The sequence below is a fragment of the Pelodiscus sinensis genome, chromosome 3 (assembly GCF_052426305.1).
Source record: "Pelodiscus sinensis isolate ZL-2025 chromosome 3, ASM5242630v1, whole genome shotgun sequence".
NCBI lineage: Eukaryota > Metazoa > Chordata > Testudines > Trionychidae > Pelodiscus > Pelodiscus sinensis.
This window is the reverse complement of record NC_143054.1, coordinates 125,099,839-125,118,791: the sequence shown is the minus strand read 5'-3', so window position 1 is coordinate 125,118,791 and position 18,953 is coordinate 125,099,839. Positions and strand designations below refer to the sequence as shown.

Sequence of the window (18,953 nt, the reverse complement as noted above, 5' to 3'; positions counted from 1 at the left end):
CGTACAAGATAGGGACTGTAGGTTTGTTCTTAAGTTGAATCTGTATGTAAATTGGAACTGGCCTCAGCCGCTGCTGAAACTGATCAGTTTCAACTGTGGCTGAATCTGGATGCCAGTTCTGACTTACATACAGATTCAACTTAAGAAACCCAGGCATCCCCAAGTCAGCTGCTGCTGAAACTGATCAGTGGCTGATTCCAGGAAGCCTGGGGCAGAGCAACTCTGCCTCGGGCTTCCTGTAGTCAGCCGCTGGTCAGTTTCTGCAGCGGCTGACTTGGGGACGCCTGGGGCAGATCAGCTGGGGTGCTGCTGGGTTGCTCCAGTAGCGCGGCTCCTCGGCGCTACTGGAGCAACCCAGCAGCACCCCAGCTGCTCTGCCCCAGGCGTCCTGATTCAGCCGCTGCTGAAACTGACCAGCAGTGGCTGAATCAGGACGCCTGGGGCAGAGCAGCTGGGGTGCTGCCGGGTTGGTCCGGAGCGGCGCTGCGGGACCAACCCGGCAGCCCCCAGCTGCTCTACCCCAGGGGTAGGCAAGAAAAGCCTGGTCTGCTAGGGTGGGGGGGGGGCACTAGCTGCCCACCCCCCCCCCAGCAGACCAGGGAGACGGGGTGGCGGGACCGCCCAAGTCCTCCACTGCTTTGCTCCGTCTCCCTGGTCTGCTGACCTGGGAGACGGAGAGCAAAGCCACGGAGCACGCCCGCAGCGGGACAGCCCAAACGCGCCCCGGCTGTCCCACTGCGGGCGTGCTCCGAGGCTTTGCTCCCCATCTCCCTGGTCTGCTGGTCAGGAGACTGGGAGCAAAGCTGCAGAGCACGCCCGCAGGGGGACAGCTCAAGCGCGCCCGGGCTGTCCTGCTGCAGGCGTGCTCCGCGGCTTTGCTCCTGTCCCCCTGGTCTGCTGGGGGGGTCCAGCAAAGCCGCTGGACCCCCCCAGCGGACCAGGGACACCAGAGCAAAGCCGCCGCCTGGGCGGCTTTGCTCGTTTGCCCAGGAGCAAAGCCGCCCAGGCAGCGGCTTTGCTCGGGTGTCCCTGGTCTGCTGGGGGGGTCCAGAGGCTTTGCTGGGGCCCCCCAGCAGACCAGGGAGACCGGGAGAAGCTTTTCTCAGCCCAGAGGACACGGGTGGCGACCCGCCGCCCGTGAGTTCCAGGGTGAGAAAAGCCCCGTTCGTAAGTGCGGATCCGACATAAGTCGGGGATTGCCTGTATCAGAAATTGAATATCCTAGCTATACCAATCTAACCCAGTGTGGCTGCAGCGAGGCTGATGGAAGAATGCTACTGAGACTTGATGAGGTGGATGGAAAAACCCTCTGTTTTTGTAAGAAGAGTCTATTTTATGTTGAAACTGCATGGTAGCTGAAACACTGTAATATTGTAGCCTAGGCAAACCCTAATTCCAGGTGCAAAATATGTTGAGCATTTGTTTTTGGGAATTCCTGCAAGAGCTCCCAAATGGATGAAGCCCAAGAGTCTTAATTTATAGGATTTACAAGATGCTAAATGCAAACAGAATAAAATTGTTTGTACTACAGGTTCTTCAGACTGGGGAGCTTCTGAGCCAAACCGTTAGTCAGTGTTTCACATTAGATAAAATACTCTCTCTGGAAGTGCAGATTCTGTAGGATTACATTGATTCCACATTTAGTATGTCACTAATGAATTGGCTGATTTGGCAAAATAAAATTATTGGTTTTGTTTCTCTCAATCATTTTAGCAGGAATTTTTCTTTAAGTATCTGCTTCGCCTTTCTGTTGACCTGAATTTTATGCTGCTGTGGAAAACTAATAATGGCATGTATGAAGAAACAAAAGATGATAATGAAATGCTCTGTCTTGATTGCAGCCCTGCTCCTATACTGATATTACACCAGGGAATAGAAAGATCTAGTGATTCCAGTTCTGGGTTGGGTTTATGACATAGCTGCATATTAATGTCACAGTAGCATTCAGGGTCATGTTAATGAAAGCCTGTGCAATTTGCACATTTCTCCGTAATTTTCAATTTTGGGCTGATGCCAAGATGATTTTCCTCCCGTAAGGCTTAAGTACTTAATAGAGGCAGGTAACATTTTTTTCAGACAAATAGCTAAAAAAGCATGTTTGGGTTAGCCAAAACTATTTGTGAAATAGTATTAGATTCATAGAATACTTTCAACCAAACTGGAATAATCAAAACGTTTTGGTAATGTCAACATTCAGTTTTTCAGTTCTATTTTGATTTTCAGGCATTTTGACAAAGCAAATGGAAAGGCACAGGAGTCACAAAATGACAAGAGGCGGTAAAAAGTTTGAGTTGGGGTAGCCGTACTAGTTTGTAGCTTTAAAAACAACAAGGGGGAGAAGGCAGGAACCAGTACCTGTGGGAAGCCACCTTTATGCTGGCTCCCCTCCCCCCATTCTTGCCGCAGAGAGGAAAGGGGACAGGCTTGAGCCAATACGCACGGGAAGCCAGCTGTTAAGTGGCTCTCTGCGCATGCTGACTCTGCAGACCTGTCTGCCCCCCTCTCCCTGCTACTTCTCTGGAGGGGGAGGGAGGGCGTGAGCTTAAAAGTCAGCTCCCTCCCTCCACAGCTCTGGCTCTGTGGTGCCACCTTCTCTGCTGCCCCCACCTCCTGTAGACGGGAGGCAGCAGCATAGGGGAGGTGCAGGAGAGGCTGCTCCACAGCAGCAGCCCCTGTTGGTGGGGTGTCTGAGCTCCTCTCAGACAGAAGCTGCTCCAGCTTCTCGTGGAGTAGCCTGTGTCTGTGGGAGGGTCCTCAGAGAGCTTGAACTCCTTCTCTACTGTCCCCCTCCCCCTTCAGACAAGGGCTACTGCTAATCCCTGCTGCTGCCTCTGATACAGTGGCATTGGGCTCCCCGAGAGTGGGGCCAGGAGCACAGTGGCTGCCACCTTGCCCCAGGGACTATTGAATGGTTGCATAACCGCTAAAATTGAATATGGCTACACAACTATTCAATTACCATCTAACATCCTTAGAGTGCACTACCTTCTAGGCTGCAGTCCTTGTCTGTTGCCCTGTATGAATTATCAATAGCAACGAGAATGGATAGCTTTTGGGCCGGGGAGAAAGTGCTTTTAAAGGAGGCATCATCACTACCTTCTCTAACAATTTTGTGAATCTAGCTCTTTTTTTTTTTTTTTTTTTTTTTTTTTTTTAAATACCTGAACTCTGAAATGAAAGTGTTTGGTTTGCAATGGAATGTTTTGACATTACTCTGACATGTTTCATTTTGACTCAAGGTTTTTTTTGTTTTGTTTTGTTGTTTTACATTTTGATGTTTCTGAAAAAATTGGAAAAATGTCATTTTTTATTTAAAAAAAATCCATTATTCACCAAGCTCTTACATTCAGAGAAACAGCTCAGAGTCAAGCAATAGGAAATGGAATATAATATAATCAAATTAGTGTGTCTAGAGCACTATCCAAAACTGCATTTGGGTTGAAAAAGCTGTGACATCACATGTCAGATGCATACAACCAAATTGCAAGGGTTAATGTTAGTTAGCACAAGTGGGATCTCCTTATTCAAACAGATATCCTTACACTCATTACACGTAATGGGTGAATGGGGAAAATAGTGAAAGGGAAAATATTTTTAAAACTTGTCCCCATCTTTGTTTTTCAAAATGACGTTAAGAAATCAGTATCCATTTGAACTGTAAAGACAGTAGGCGCCTGTAACAAATATCTCTTCTGCTTTGCCTTTCCACATAGCTGATTTTTCTCCTCCTGCTTTGGCTGCACAGCTGTCTCAAGGACAGAAAGGCCATGAAAACCCTTACATCTCATAATTGTTTTTTATTTGGGGATGGGTGGAGGAGGATTAGATTTTATACAATTTTGTTTACACTTGAATTGCTGTTGACTAAATTGGAAGTATTCCTTGACAAATGCCAGAAACAGAGGGGGAGCTAAAAAACAACTGAGTTTTGGCTGAAAGAGTTTATTTATAAAATTTAGTTGTTTCCACAAGGAAACAATCAAAGCTCAGAGGTTGTTTGAGCTTCCTCTTCGCTGGTGATTTTTACATTGAGGAGTTTTTGACCAGCATTCTTCAGCTTGTGGTTATTTCATTTCCCCCGCAGAATCAGAAAGATACAAAATAAAAATGTCTTCAGCTCCCAAACCAATATATGATAGAAATGTAGCCATGTTAGTCTGGTATAGCTGAAACAAAATACAGGACTAACAAGATGGTTTATTAGATGATGAGCTTTCGTGGGCCAGACCCACTTCCTCAGATCAAATAGTGGGCCAGACCCACTATTTGATCTGAGGAAGTGGGTCTGGCCCACGAAAGCTCATCATCTAATAAACCATCTTGTTAGTCTTTAAAGTGCTACATAGTCCTGTATTTTGTTCAAACCAATATATGTTATCCAAAGCTAACATAAGTATAAGTTTCAGAGGGGTAGCCAAGTTAGTCTGTAACTGGAAAAACTTAAACAACTAATACTCTAGCAGCACCATAGAGATTAACAAAACATGTAGATGGTATCATGAGCTTTTGTGGGCACAACCCATTTCTTCAGATGAAACCACTGTATTAGATCAGACCAATGGTCCATCTAGCCCTGTATCTTGTCTTCTGACAGTGGCCAATGCCAGGTGCTTGAGAGAGAATGAGCAGAACAAGCAATCATTGAGCCCTGGTCTACACTGGGGAGTTATTTCAAAATAACTCCCCTTATTTTGAAATAACAAGCGGAGCATCCACACGATCAAGCCCATGATTTCGAAATAAGAGGCTGGTTATTTCAAAATAACTCCAGCAGAATAACTTTATTTTGAAATAGCTATTTTGGGAATTATTTCAAGAGGAGATCAAGAAATGAACATTCCATAAGCTTGTGTGTCAGTCTTCTGTGGCTTTAGTGAAAGCTGCTTGTAAGATAAAAGGCAAACTGTCAAATATTTCCAGCTATTGAGATTTTAGATTCTTTCAAGTTGCTGATTCAAAAACCACTCATTAAATTTCGTTTCTGTGCAAGCTCAGTAAAGTAACCAAATAGCTTTCAAAAAGAGCATTGTAGAAAATGGAAGCATTGAACAAAACTTGTTTACCTTCTCTAATTTGAAGAATTGACTAGCTATTATGACTTGTCTATTGTTCTGGACTAACTCCATGTGTGAACTCTTATTGTAAAATAAGTGTCCACTTAGGTAGCTAATTAGGAATTGGTTCTGAATTAAAATGGATTATTTATCTTCTTATGGGTTAATTTTCAGGTGTTGACAAACCCTTAACCCATCCTTACACTGCAGGGCCTATAATGGCACTTAGGGTGTAGATTTTTTGCACTCTTGAACATCATAGCTTTGTTAACTTAAATTTTAAATGTGGCTTAGGCCTAAGTATAAAGAAAGGCACAAAGTCCATTCCAAATGTGTCTGCTTCAGTCATATCACCTCTGTGGTATGTGTAGCAGTGGGTGGAGGAAAAATCAAAACAGACAAAAGTGTCATTATTGTTTCGAGTTAGTCTGTATAAGATAAACTTTAAAAACAACAAATAGTCTGGTAGCACTTTAAAGACTAACAAAACATTTAGATGGTATCATGAGCTTTCATGAGCCAGTCTGACAGGAGACAACATAACCTGCATCTCAATTTGATTGTTCCTAGAAATACACGTAGGGCAGCAGAAGTGTGGATGGATGAGTACAGAAACTTCTATTATGCAGCAGTGCCTTCAGCCAGAAATGTACCTTATGGCAAGTAAGTCAGATTTGTTGCTTCTTCCCATTCACTTATTGTGTTTGCCATTAGTAATTTATGAGGGTATAAGGGTGTTTCATTTCTTAGAAAAATATTTGACCAAAATTTCATGTATTAAATGTACTCTTAAAATTTATCAGATGCAACTGCCAGAACTTTGCTGTGTTTGTTTCTCTAGTATTCAAAGCCGAATGGAATTGAGAAAGAGACTTAGCTGCAAACCTTTCAAGTGGTATCTTGAAAATGTCTATCCTGAGTTAAGGTGAGTCTAAAACAGCTTTTCAGTTTTCTAGAAGCATAGGCTCTTGATTTACCTGATTTTGGCCAGAAATTTTACTACATCTCTCCTGCACAAGCACACAGAATATTAGCTGGTTAAAACTTTAAAACATGTCTCTTGCAGTTTTTGCTTACTACTTGAGTTGTGGCTGTTTTCTTCACTGGCTCATCCCTTTTACTTTTGCTTCATATCAGTATTGTAGTTGCATCTTGTGATTCAGTCACTGTGTAGAGGGCTGACTTGCTTGTCTAAAACTGCTGTGTTCATGGGCTAGCTGCCTGCTGGAAATGCATCATTCTGTGTTCTCCTTCAAGCTCTTAGCTTCACCTATGTGGTGTGCTTAGCTCTGTGAGCAGCCTTAAACTTATGTGCCGTTTAGTGAGAGATCCTTCTTTATAGAGTATTCTATAGGTTAACTGAGGTCCTTAGATGAAAACACTTAAGGTACATTGAAGGCCTTGGGCAGAGCCCAGGTCTGAGAATCGTAACTCTCTTGTTTTAATCCAGCTCTCACTGAACCAGTGTTCTTGAGTAGTCCTTAACCTTTATACATCTGTTTTTCTCTTGTATGAAATATTGGGGCCTCACAACCTGACAGGATGATTTGTGAGAATGATTTGAAGATAAAATGTACAGTGAGTGTTGATTTGCTATGTATAATACAGTCTGATTGGTGGATTTCCAGTCACCTCTTCTATAGGATAGAAAAATCTTCACAACTGTATTTTCTTACCCGGCAAAGATTTTAAATCAATACAGACACGATGTTCAATATCCTATCACTAACTCTACCTGTCAAACCGAGAGGTCTGTAAGCTAGTAGCTCTCATACACCTAATCTGATTGATTAAATAATTTTAGAATAGTATGTGGCATTTATGCAGTAGCATATTTCTTGCTCCTTGGAGTTGCAAAACACTTTATAATTAGAACACTGTACTACCAGTATTTATCCCATTGTAAATTTTTTAGGCAAAAGCAGCAGCTACTGTGCCCCCAGTAAAAACACTTTCACAGACCCATATGCATTTAGAACCTGTCTTATTTAGAGGGAAGATAATGGTATTGAGATCTGTTATCTCCTCCCCCCCCCCCCCAAAAAAAAAAAGTGCCGTGGGATATTTACTTTCCCTTAATTGGGCAAAAATGATCCGTGATGTCTCATCTGAACAGATGCTTTTCTGTCTGTAGTTCCCCCACCTGTGCCTACTAAAAGATGCGCTTAGGGTCTCTTGTTTTAGGATTTGCATAAATTTCATTAGAAACTTAACTAGAAATTTTAAGATTATCTATACCTTTTGACACATCCTCAAGCAACTAATAAATTTGGCATTTTGTAGCTTTGTTCATTCACCATGAATTTTACCTCAAGGTGGCAATGCTAAATGTTAGTGGAAGAATCCTCACTGCAGGCTTATTGCTCACTTAGAACAAATACTATTCCCCGGGTTTCAGTAAATAAAGGATTATTAACCTGTAACTTTTACAGTGTCAAACTTTTAAAATATTGACTTAATTTATTTTTGGATATTAGCAGTTATTTATGGCTTAAATCTCTTATAAAGTCAGTGTATGCATCTTCATTCTTCTCTAATAAATGGCTTTATTTTAAATTAACCTTCCTTAAAAGTTGGAGAGCTCAAGAGAGTAGTGTGTTCAGATCCAGGTTAGGTTTTATGCTAGGCTATTTGTTCAGTTGTGCCATAAACTGTTGGACCTGTTTTTGCAAGGAATTGTGGCCAAAATGGTAGAAATCTCAAGATTTGAGGCCAAAATATAAGTGCATCCATTGCAGTTTTTAATCCAACCTGGAATCAGAATCATAGGGTTGGGTCCTGTGCAAGAATTACTGGATGAAATTTTATGTCCTGTGTTGTGGGGGCAGTCTGCTAGCCTTAAAAAAAAAAAAGACAACAAGTATGGAGAATGGGTAAATCTCTATATTTTTAATAAACCATATGTATGTCAGTTTATCTGGGTGAGACTAATCTGCTTGAATACAGAGTTAACTCAAAGGAAGTGCCAGGGCAAACCCACCAGTAATGAAAGAGTGGCAAAAAATAAGACCCTTGTGGTAAATGGCTCCTAAGGAGTTAACAGTGGTTGGACCATCAATAGGGAATCAATTGTCTGGCTTCATTCAAACTAGAAAAGTTTCTCTGGCCAGGGCTAAAGCCTGAGATCATGGGAGATCCTAAACCTCAGAGACTCTAGAGCGAGTTTGTGCGGCAATGGAAAGTGGACAGTCTGGCAGACACACCTAGGAATGTTTGCTTCTCTCTGCCAGCAGGGCAGAGGAATTCTTAATCTCAAATTTTCCTTGCCAGCTTTGATAAGCAATACCCGTAGGTATAAGTCCTCTGATTTATCTTTTGATTAGTGTGCTTTGTATCTTTGAAGAATGAATAAATAATGCTTTGTTTTGAAGATGCAATTTCTATGTCATAACAAATTTATGTTGTCACAGGCTTCTGAAGGGAAACACTTACAGGTGCCAAAAGTGTGTTTTGGCTTTTGGTGTTAACATGGTTGGGAGCCAAAGGGAGTTTTAAGCCAGAGCTCCAGTCCTAAAGAGGTTAGACTGCTTGGTTCCATTCGGAGTGAGGTGCAGGAAGCTAGCCTTTCACCTAACAGGTGCACTCAAGAGGAACTAAGGGAACCAAGGGACTGTTCACCCTGTAGATGTGACAAGAATTTGGTTTCAAGGTTCTATGTAACATTAATACATAGACATTCACAAATCTACATCAAAACGTTGCAAAACTAAGTGCACAAAAACTAAGGAATTCTAGTTTGCCTGTGCACCTTCAACTCTTCTTATATTGCATACATTATTATAATCTTTCAGTGATTACATACTATATTTTCTACAGCACACATACCTTATACAGTGTTCAGAGTGGAACAGTGGGATGACTGTGAAGGGAGATAGGAGCTGTCCCTCATGTAAAGAGGAGGATTGTGGGATGCAGGGTTGGGCTGAGAGCCTGGAGAAATGGCTGAAAGTTAGAGGCAGTAGGAGCAGGTGATGGCAGGGGGAAGTAAAAAAGGCAGGTAATGCAGGGCAGCATTTTCCCACTCTATTATCCTGCCATCTGTCCTGTTCCTCTATGCCCTTGTCCATTTCCATTTTTATTCCTCTTCATTTGAGTAAGGCTGTCATCTTCTCCCCTTCTGTGCTGGCTTGGTACCAGCCGTGTGAGCGTGGGGAACAAAGGTAAAATATTCTGTGCTCCTGGTTCTGATGCCTGGTGTTCAGCAGCCCAGGGGAAACAGTTAAAGTACTCCTTCAAGTGATTGCTCACGTCCATTCCATGTAAATGTGTGCGCTGCATGCATCGATTGTTGGAAGGTTTTTCCTCCACAGTACCCATTGGGCTGGCAGGAGAGCCCCCTGGAGTGGTGCCTATATATGTGCGCATATATACCTCTGCCAACTTTCCACCCCCTCAGTTCCTTCTAACAGCCCATGACAGTCATTGGAATGTTTCTAGCTTGCTCTCCAAGTGAGCCTTAAGTGGTTCTCATTTTAAATAGTTTTAGTAGCAGTTCTAGTTTTTCTAGTGTTGTTTGTTGTTTAGTAGTAGGTTAGTTTCATAGTGTAAATAATTAGGGACTTGCTTTCGCGTCCCCGTGCCTCTTATGCAGGGCATACCCGGGCCTCAAGGCTTTAAGCCCTGCCCCAAGTGCATTAAGCCTATGCCACACGAAGCCTGTCTAAAGTGCCTCCAAGAAGCTCATCTTCCCATCAACTGCAAGATTTGCTGCAGCTTCAAGCCTTGTACCAAATGGGAAACGGACTCTCAGATCTTGCTAATGGAGGTGGTGTTCCATCCGTCACCAGCCAGCCAAAGGTCACCTGCTTCGGTGTGGTGGCACCCAGAACTTTCAGGGCATCCTCGGTGCCACAGCATACCCAGGCTCGGCACCGTTCCCAATCTCTGGTGCCTCAGAAGAAGCGGATACCTAGCAGGGACAGGTCTCCATTGTGGCGCACACACCAGCACCAGTCAAGCCCGCCCTGGGATCCGAACCCAGAGGATGACTTGACCGAGGTGGACGGGCTCTCCACACCACCGAGGGAGCTTATAGAGCTGATCTCCTCACTAGCCTTGCCTTCTGGCCTAGTGTACCGACAGGATAACCGTGCCACCCTCACCAAGCTGCTGCCTCCAACTCCGGCACCAGCAGCCAAACCCTCATTTGAGTCATAGAGGACCTTTGGCACCAACACCTTTGGTACCACCCTGGGTGCCTTTCCTTGTGCCCCAGCCTTTGGCACTGTCATACACACGAGCTCTGCCAGTGGATGCAACTTTGGAGCAGCTGATGCCGCTGCATCCTCCATCTCAGCCCCAGGGCAAGCCTGAGTCAATGGCCAAGCATGCTCCCCAGCACCATTCTCCAGTGCTTACCTCCTCCGCTCTGCCCTGGTTGGCCTCAGACTATTCTTCTGACTCTGAGGCCGAGTCTTATCAAAGGGTGTGATATCCAGGTCACGCTCCCAGCACCGTTCTTTTTCTCAGCACTGCTCCCAGCACCAAAGTGACTCAGTACAGCCATTCCAGGTGTCATGGCTCCGGCAGTAGCAGCCTCCAGTGCAGTGGCCATTGTGGACCGACCCCCCCCCCCCCCCCGGGCTTATCACCAGGCCCAGGGACCCGGGCCTTCCCGCCCTACCTCTATTTACTCAGGTCCCACCATCTGTGACCCCCATAGACCTGCTCTCCATTGTCAACCCATTCTCATCCTTCCCCCACTTCCCCTCCCAATCAAGCCTTTGCCCAGCTCCTTGGGAGATGGGATGGCAGAATTGACCCACAGAGTGGATCAGGAGCAGTCGGTGGTCTCCCAAGACTCGCAGCAGCAACAGCAGGAGGAGTAGGTGTTGAGGGAGTCCTCTTCTTCATCCCCAGATGAGGCACTTGAGGGGTCTATGCCATCGATGGACTCAAGATCTCACTAAGACCCTTAAAAACACCTTGCACGGAGCAAGTTCAAAGGGTTCTCTTGGGAAGCAGGTAACCTTCTACCAGAGCCACGTATTTGGCAAAGTGAAAGCGCTTTTCCATCTGGGTGGTACAAAGAGGAGTCTCCCTGATGGATGCCCCTATCCCATCTGTCCTCTATTTATCTTGTGGGTGCAGGGATGGTCTTTGTCCTCGGTCAGGGTACACCTGGTGGCTATCTGTGCCTTCCACTCAGGCTCGCAGGTCAAGCTGCTCTTTGTGAACCCTATGGCTCACTGTTTTTTGAGGGGTTTGGACAAGCTTTACCTGCATGTTCATCAACCAGTCCCCCTCATGGATCTCAGTTTGGTCCTTTCTAAGCTTACTAGTCCTCTTACACCTATCATGGAAGGTATCCTTTCTGGTGGTCATTCAGTCAGCCAGACAGGGGGTTTGAACTCAGGGATCTAACTTCAGACTCCTCCTCCCCTCTCCCCCAATACTGTTTTCTTTAAGGATAAGGTCAGGCTCCTTCCGCACCCTGCTTTCCTGCTCAAGATGGTGTCCCATTTTCATATTAATCAGGATATTTTTTTGCTTGTGTTTTGCCCCAAACCTCATACTTCCGGTAAAGAACAGGCTCTACACACATTAGATGTATGAAGAACTTTAGCTTTTTATTTAGACAGGACAAAGCCCTTTCGCAAATCTCCCCAGCAATTCATTGTAATAGCTGATAGAATTAAGGGTCTCCCTGTCTCAGCCCAGCATATCTCATTGTGAATCACCTCTTGTATTAAGACTTGCTATAATTTGGCAGGGCTACCAACCCCTCTCCTCATGGCCCACTCCAATAGGGCCCAGGCCTCCTCAGCCACATTTGTTGCTCAGGTACCTATCCTGGGCATTTGCAGGGCGGCCACCTGGTCCTCAGTTTTCACCTTTGTTAACCACTATGCTTTTGTGCACCAGGCCAGGGAGTATGCAGCCGTTGGTAGAGCAGTACTGTGTCACATTGATAGTTAAGGCACCAACCCCACCTCCAGAGGTTCTGCTTGGGAATCACCTACATGGAATGGACATGAGCAATCACTCGAAGAAAAAAATGGTTACTTACCTCATAATGGTTGTTTTTTGAGATGTTGCTCGTGTCCATTCCAATCCTACCTGCCTCGCCTTCATCAGAGATTTTCGGCAAGAAGGAACCAAGGGTGTGGCAAGCTGGCAAGGGTATATATGCACATATACAGGCGCCACTCCAAGGGGCTCTGCCTGCTGGCCCAACGGGTACCACTGAGGGAAAAACCTTCAGACAATCTGTGTACACGGCGCACGCACACCTCTATGGAATGGACATGAGCAATACATCTTGAAGAACAACAGTTACGAGAGGTAAGTAACGGTTTTTACCCAGCTCTTTGTTGAACCATGCTCATTGCAGATGGAATCTTTGGAAATGTTTGTTGCCAGCTCCTAAAAAGCCTTTACTGAATATGTGTAATATTCTTTGGGGCAGGAATTTTTTGTTCTCTGTTTGTATAACACCTAGCACAATGAGTTCTTGGTCCCAGAGTGGTGTTCTTTGGCAATATGCTAGCAGAAATAATAAACCTTGATTTTCAGTGGTTTATAAAGTTGTCGAATCTCAGTGAATTTTTCATGGGGACCACAAAAGGCAGCTCCTTAATGCCACAAAGACTCCCTGACAAATCTCAAGTCCCTGCTCCACAGCATGGAGACATTGGTTTCTCAAAGGAAAAGTTGAATTTGCAAACATTGACAAAGCAATGTATTTTTCCCCCAAACTTCATGAACTGTTTTTTTTTTTAAAAAAAACAAGGCTGAGGCAGAACTGCCTTATGTCAAATTTCTGCTTCTGGTTCAAGTGTGACAATCATAAGCTACCGAAAAGAGAAATTTAGAATGGAAAGTGTTGTACAACTTGAACGACATGCATCACTGCCAGCTATAGTTGTGATGTAACTCTCTAATGCTCATTGTAGTTCTCTGGTATATTTCATTCATACTCAGCCATTCACTGAAAACCTTTGACCGTTTACTTATGAGAGCAGGGTCATACTTGTAACTTCTTCAGAATGTTGTGGGGAGTGTCATAGAGCTTGTGTGCCAAAATAACATTGCCTCTCAAGAAGGCTGTTAAGTAAAGGAAGGATGTCAACGTTAAACCGAGAGAAACTGAATTAAAACAGATGCTTTTTGTTTTATATTTAGGGTACCTGATCATCAAGATATAGCTTTTGGGGCTTTGCAGCAGGGTACCAATTGCCTCGACACTTTGGGCCATTTTGCAGATGGTGTTGTTGGAGTTTATGAATGTCATAATGCTGGGGGAAACCAGGTGTGTATTCTATGCAGTTATTTTTAAAACTTGTTTTTTTTTTTAATATGGAATTTGAGGCAGGCAATGTGTACTGCTTTTAGGAAGGTTGAATCACTAAGGTAGGCTAAATCACTTGTGTGTCAAATAATTTGAGTTTTAGAATAATACAGGCCAGAGATGGCAATAGGAATCGGATTATCCACTCCATATCTCAATCTCTAAATTGTTACTCTTCCCGGATAGCTCCCATGCCATCCGCACCCAGAGTTTCATCTTTATTAAAACACTAGGAGATTACCTGGCATTTTTCGGTCCTTAACTGAAATAAGTTTTGTTTTTCTTCATTTAAATCATTGTTCTGGGGTGGGGATGGGGCTGAGGAGTTCAGTATGTAGGCTGCCCTAGGGAGAAAGGACAACCCCAGACCTCACTCACCGCAGCAGCATGGGGTGAAGTGAGAAACACCTGTCCATGGCTGCTGCAGCTGCAACAGGCACAACCAGGGGGAGAGGTGCACGTGCCCCAGCTGGGGGACGGACGGACACAAACTCACCCTGTGAAATACATAGTAGGTAGCTGTCTTTCTCCACTCTTGGCCCCTGCAAGCCCAGTCGGGTTATAACTGTCTCTGTCTCCATCTCTGTCCCCTTCTTGCCCTCATGTGGTCATTCTACAGTGTAACCGTCCCTCCTACCAGACTCCTCCCTGTCTATTTTATGAGAAACAATCTAATTCCAGGTGCATCCTATTGTCCTGACACAACCAAACCCTTACCTTGCTTTAAGTTATGATAAGAGAGAACTGCATTCCGAATTTGGTGGTCCTAGCTCTTTCCATTTAGGAGTTCTTGCACAAATGGAATCACGGACGGAAGGACAGACTCAGATTACTGAAATATATATTAAGATGTTTCCTTTGAGACATGTCTACAAAAAAGTAGTAGTTTCGGCTGAGAGTTTATATCACCATTTTCTGTAAGTGTCCTGAAGACAAAAGGGGCGGGGGCACTATTTTTTAGGTGGGTTGGTTCCTCCCACTGGGAAATAGTTGCTGAGTGTGAAAAAGATTTTTCTTAAATTCCAGACACGTTCTTCCAGAAAGCATAAGCACCAAAAGTCCCATCCCACTCATTAACAATAAAGATTGTGTTCCAGTAAATCCTTTCTAATCCTTCTTTTAAAAACTAACTGCAAGTGTGTCAAAGGAGTAAACAAGAACTGAATGAAAACATTAATTACTGCAAAGGATGTAATTATACAGTTGTCTTATAGGCACCATTAACCAACTACTTGCATATGCTTTTCCTCTAGTTTCCTGTGCTGGCTTTGTACATAAATGGTTTTCAAATTCAACTCAAATACAATTAAATGGATATTAATATTATTAATAAAGAATAAAAAAGGTATACAGGCAGTCCCCGACTTACGTGGATCCGACTTACGTCGGATCCGCACTTACGAACGGGGCTTTCTCGCCCCGGAGGTCGAGGTAGCGGATTGCTACCTGCGAGCTCCGGGGCGAGAGAGCCCCATTCGTAAGCTGCTCCGGTGCCCCTGGTCTGCTGGAGACCGTCTCCAGCAGACCAGGGGCACCGGGCGGGTTCCCGCGCTTCTGAGGCTTTGCCAGAGCAAAGCCTCAGAAGCGCGGGAACCGCCGCTGCTGCCGCTTGAGACCCAGTGCCTGTGGTCTGCTGGGGACGGTCCCAGCTGACTTGGGGAAGCTTGGGGTTCTTAAGTTGAATCTGTATGTAAGTCAGAACTGACGGTCAGTTTCAGCAGCGGCTGAATCTGGACGCCAGTTCCGACTTACATACAGATTCAACTTAAGAACAAACCTACAGACCCTATCTTGTACGTAACCCGGGGACTGCCTGTATAGTTAATTTGCTAATCAGTTTTCTACCATATCAGACTAGTAATTGCATCCCTTTAAATTAAATTGGAGGGGAGGGGAAACCAAAATCTTACCAGGATCACAAAACTAAAAAATATGAATAATTCCAGAAAAAGCAGTATATTCATCTGAATGCACTCCTACCATACTATCCACTTTAGAGGCATCTTCAATTTTAGTCTCCATCAGAGATGAGAAATTTTTTCCAGATGTTAATTTGATGACCTTGTATTAGAAATGTAAAATCCCTTGTAATTGGTTACTGGTTAAACATGAAATTTTTTGAGGAAGAATGGCTCTTGCGCAAAAGGGTGGGTTTTGCTCAAAAGGCGCCATCTACACAGCGCTTTTTTGCACAAAAACCTCTTGCCCAAAGGGAAAGAAAGAGAAAATGCATATTGAGTGTGAACTGTGCAAATGAGCGCTTTATTTGCATTTGCTCTTCCTCAAGAGATTTGTAGTATAGTCGTAGCCCAAGATTGGGTGTTTCTGATAAGGGTTAATATTTGAAGTTTTTGTGGAAGCATCAATATGTTTGTGTGGATTTAATAATGGATGGGAAGACCTGGATTCCATTCCCCAGTACTGCCACTCGTTCACTTTGTAACTTAGATAACTTTTAGCCTTTTCATGCCTCAATTTCCGTATGTAAAATGGGAATAAATGTTACCTTTGCAAATAGCTGTGAGATCTATGGGCACAAATTACTAGAAAGTAATGCCTACCTCTTAGCTGGAAGTGTTGTTTAAAGAAGATATTCTTCATAACATTACCATTTTAGCTACTATCCTTGGAGAAGATATGCATTTTAAGTTTGTTTTTATACACATGGGCTTGACTTCAGCTATACATTGCCCACATTCCATCAAGAGCTGGTGTAAGAATCCCCCAAAGAGCAGTGGCTTTACATTGTTGAGCCTGGTACCCCGTCTGTCTTGGAGACCTAGAGTGTGATACCTCAGTTTGCACCATAAGTGGGTAGAGTTTGACAGGGAACCCGCCCCCTCACCCACTCCACCCCCCAGTATATTTTTGCCTATTAAAAATGAGCCACACTCAGGGAAGCCTCTTGGGGCATATGAACTCCACTAAGCCCAAGAAGCCCTCCTGATAAGTAACCAGTGTAAGAAATCCATTGAAGACTTCTGTTTAAGGAAAAATCACCTATTTTTAGAGAGTCTGTGTAGTTCACAGAAGTGACAAGCTTTACCAGCTAGCTGGTACTGCTTATTTTCATGAAACATCAAATGTGAATCTCACAAAGGGTATACAGTTCAGTACTTCCAATGTTTAGAAATTCACATGAATTTTAAAATACTGGTTCCAGTACCTACTATTAAACCAAAATCGTAACAAATGACTATTACTTCTACTTTGTTCTTTAAAAAGGTAGCTACTTACATAAGGATTGAAGGGACCTATCCAGCAAAAGTCACGTTTCTGTCTCTGAAACTACACATTTTAAAAATACATTCAGCATTAGTTTGCTCTAAACTGTAAAGAAGTTTGAGTAGCTTTGTGGTTCACAAAGGGATGATAGGGAGTTTACATTTTCGTGTGCAGGCATATCTTTTCCTTTAGACTTATGTGGTATGGTTTCAGTTATCCCAGATGATGAATTGCTAGTAGATGATTACTAAATGTATATGATGATAATGGTAGGACGCTGGAGAAATTCTGATTATTTTTCGTGCATACTCTCATGAGGGAATTAACGGAGTCATTCTACATCAAGAGGATTGCAAGATATAATCCATGCCAAAAGTGCAGTTAAATCAAATGAAAAATTTGATTATATAATCAGCTAATCTCTTCCAGTCATGTACATTGCTTCCCAAGTAGTTTTTAATGTTATGGCTAATAAATTCAGTCCTGTACAGCTAGGTCTCATAGGAAATTTCCTGTGTAGGAAAGATAGAAAATATGGCAAAAGACCAGCTTGGCTTAACAAGGAGATCTTGCATGATCTCAAAATAAAAAAGGAGTCCTATACAAAATGGAAAGTAGGACAAATAACAAAGGATGAATATAGGCAAGCAACACGGGAATGCAGGGGCAAGATTAGAAAGGCAAAGGCACAAAATGAGATCAAACTAGCTACAGGCATAAAGGGAAACAAGAAGACCTTTTATAAATACATTAAAAGGAAGAGGAAGACCAAGGACAGGGTAGGCCCACTGCTCAGTGAGGAGGGAGAAGCAGTAACAGGAAACTTGGAAATGGCAGAGATGCTCAATGACTTCTTTGTTTCGGTCTTCACCGAGAAGTCTGGAGGTGTGCCTAACGTAGTGAATACAAGCAGAGAGAGGGTAAGTTTAGATGATAGGATACACAAAGAACAAGTTAAAAATCACTTAGGAAAGTTAGAGGTCAGCAAGTCACCAGGTCCTGATGAAATGCATCCCAGGATACTCAAGGAGCTGATAGAGGAGGTATCTGAGCCTTTAGCTATGATTTTTGAAAAATCATGGCAGACGGGAGATTCCAGAAGACTGGAAAAGGGCAAATATTGTGCCCATCTATAAAAAGGGGAATAAGAACAACCCAGGAAACAACAGACTGGTCAGTTTAACGTCTGTCCCAGGGAAGATAATGGAGCAGGTAATTAAGGAAATCATATGCAAACACTTGGAAGGTAATAAAGTGATAGGGAAGAGCCAGCATGGGTTTGTGAAGAACAAGTCATGCCAAACTAATCTGATAGCTTTCTTTGATAGGATAACGAGCCTCGTGGATAAGGGAGAAGCGGTGGATGTCATATACCTAGACTTTAGTAAGGCATTTGATACGGTCTCGCATGATATTCTTATTGATAAACTAGGCAAATATAACTTAGATAGGGCCACGATAAGGTGGGTGCATAATTGGCTGGATAACAGTAGTCAGAGTTGTTTTTAACCGTGCTAAATCCTGCTGGAAAGGGATAACAAGTGGAGTTCCGCAAGGGTCTGTTTTGGGACCCGTACTGTTCAATATCTTCATCAATGATGTAGATATTGGGATAGAGAATACGCTTATTAAGTTTGCAGATGATACCAAACTGGCTGGAATGGAACTTCTTTGGAGGATAGGGACATAATTCAAAATGACCTTAGCAAGTTAGAGAAATGGTCAGAGGTAAACAGGATGAGGTTTAATAAAGAGAAATGCAAAGTGCTCCACTTAGGAAGGAACAATCAGTTCCATACATACAAGATGGGAAGCGACTGTCTAGGAAGGAGCATGGCAGAAAGGGATCTAGCGGTCATAGTGGACCACAAGTTGAATATGAGTCAACAGTGTGATGCTGTTGCAAAAAAAGCAAATATGATTCTAGGTTGTATCAACAGGTGTGTTGTAAGCAAAACTCGTGAAGTCATTCTGCCGCTCTACCCTGCACTAGTTAGGCCTCAGCTGGAGTACTGTGTCCCGTTCTGGGCGCCACATTTCAAGAAAGATGTGGAGAAATTGGAAAGGGTACAGAGAAGAGCGACAAGAATGATTAAAGGTTTAGAGAACATGACCTATGAAGCCAGGCTTCATGAACTGGGCTTGTTTAGTTTGGAAAAAAGAAGATTAAGGGGGGACATGATAGCCGTTTTCAAATATCTAAAAGGGTGTCACAAGGAGGAAGGAGAAAATTTGTTCCTCTTGGTTACTGAGGACAGGACAAGGAGTAATGGGCTTAAAGTGCAGCAAGGGAGGTTTAGATTGGACATTAGGAAAAAAATCCTAACTGTCAGGGTGGTCAAATATTGGAATAAATTGCCAAGGGAGGTGGTGGAATCTCCCTC

At 43.6% G+C, this 18,953-nt stretch overlaps 1 protein-coding gene across 1 annotated transcript in view; it reads left to right on the top strand.

The window, feature by feature from the left end:
• GALNT2 (polypeptide N-acetylgalactosaminyltransferase 2) overlaps positions 1-18,953 on the top strand; it is a 140,899-nt gene that overhangs the window by 108,181 nt on the left and 13,765 nt on the right. The window contains exons 12-14 of the mRNA XM_075924720.2: positions 5,625-5,717; positions 5,896-5,979; positions 13,179-13,305. Of these exons, the coding sequence (XP_075780835.1) occupies positions 5,625-5,717; positions 5,896-5,979; positions 13,179-13,305 (304 nt within the window). The remainder of the gene's footprint in view (positions 1-5,624; positions 5,718-5,895; positions 5,980-13,178; positions 13,306-18,953) is intronic.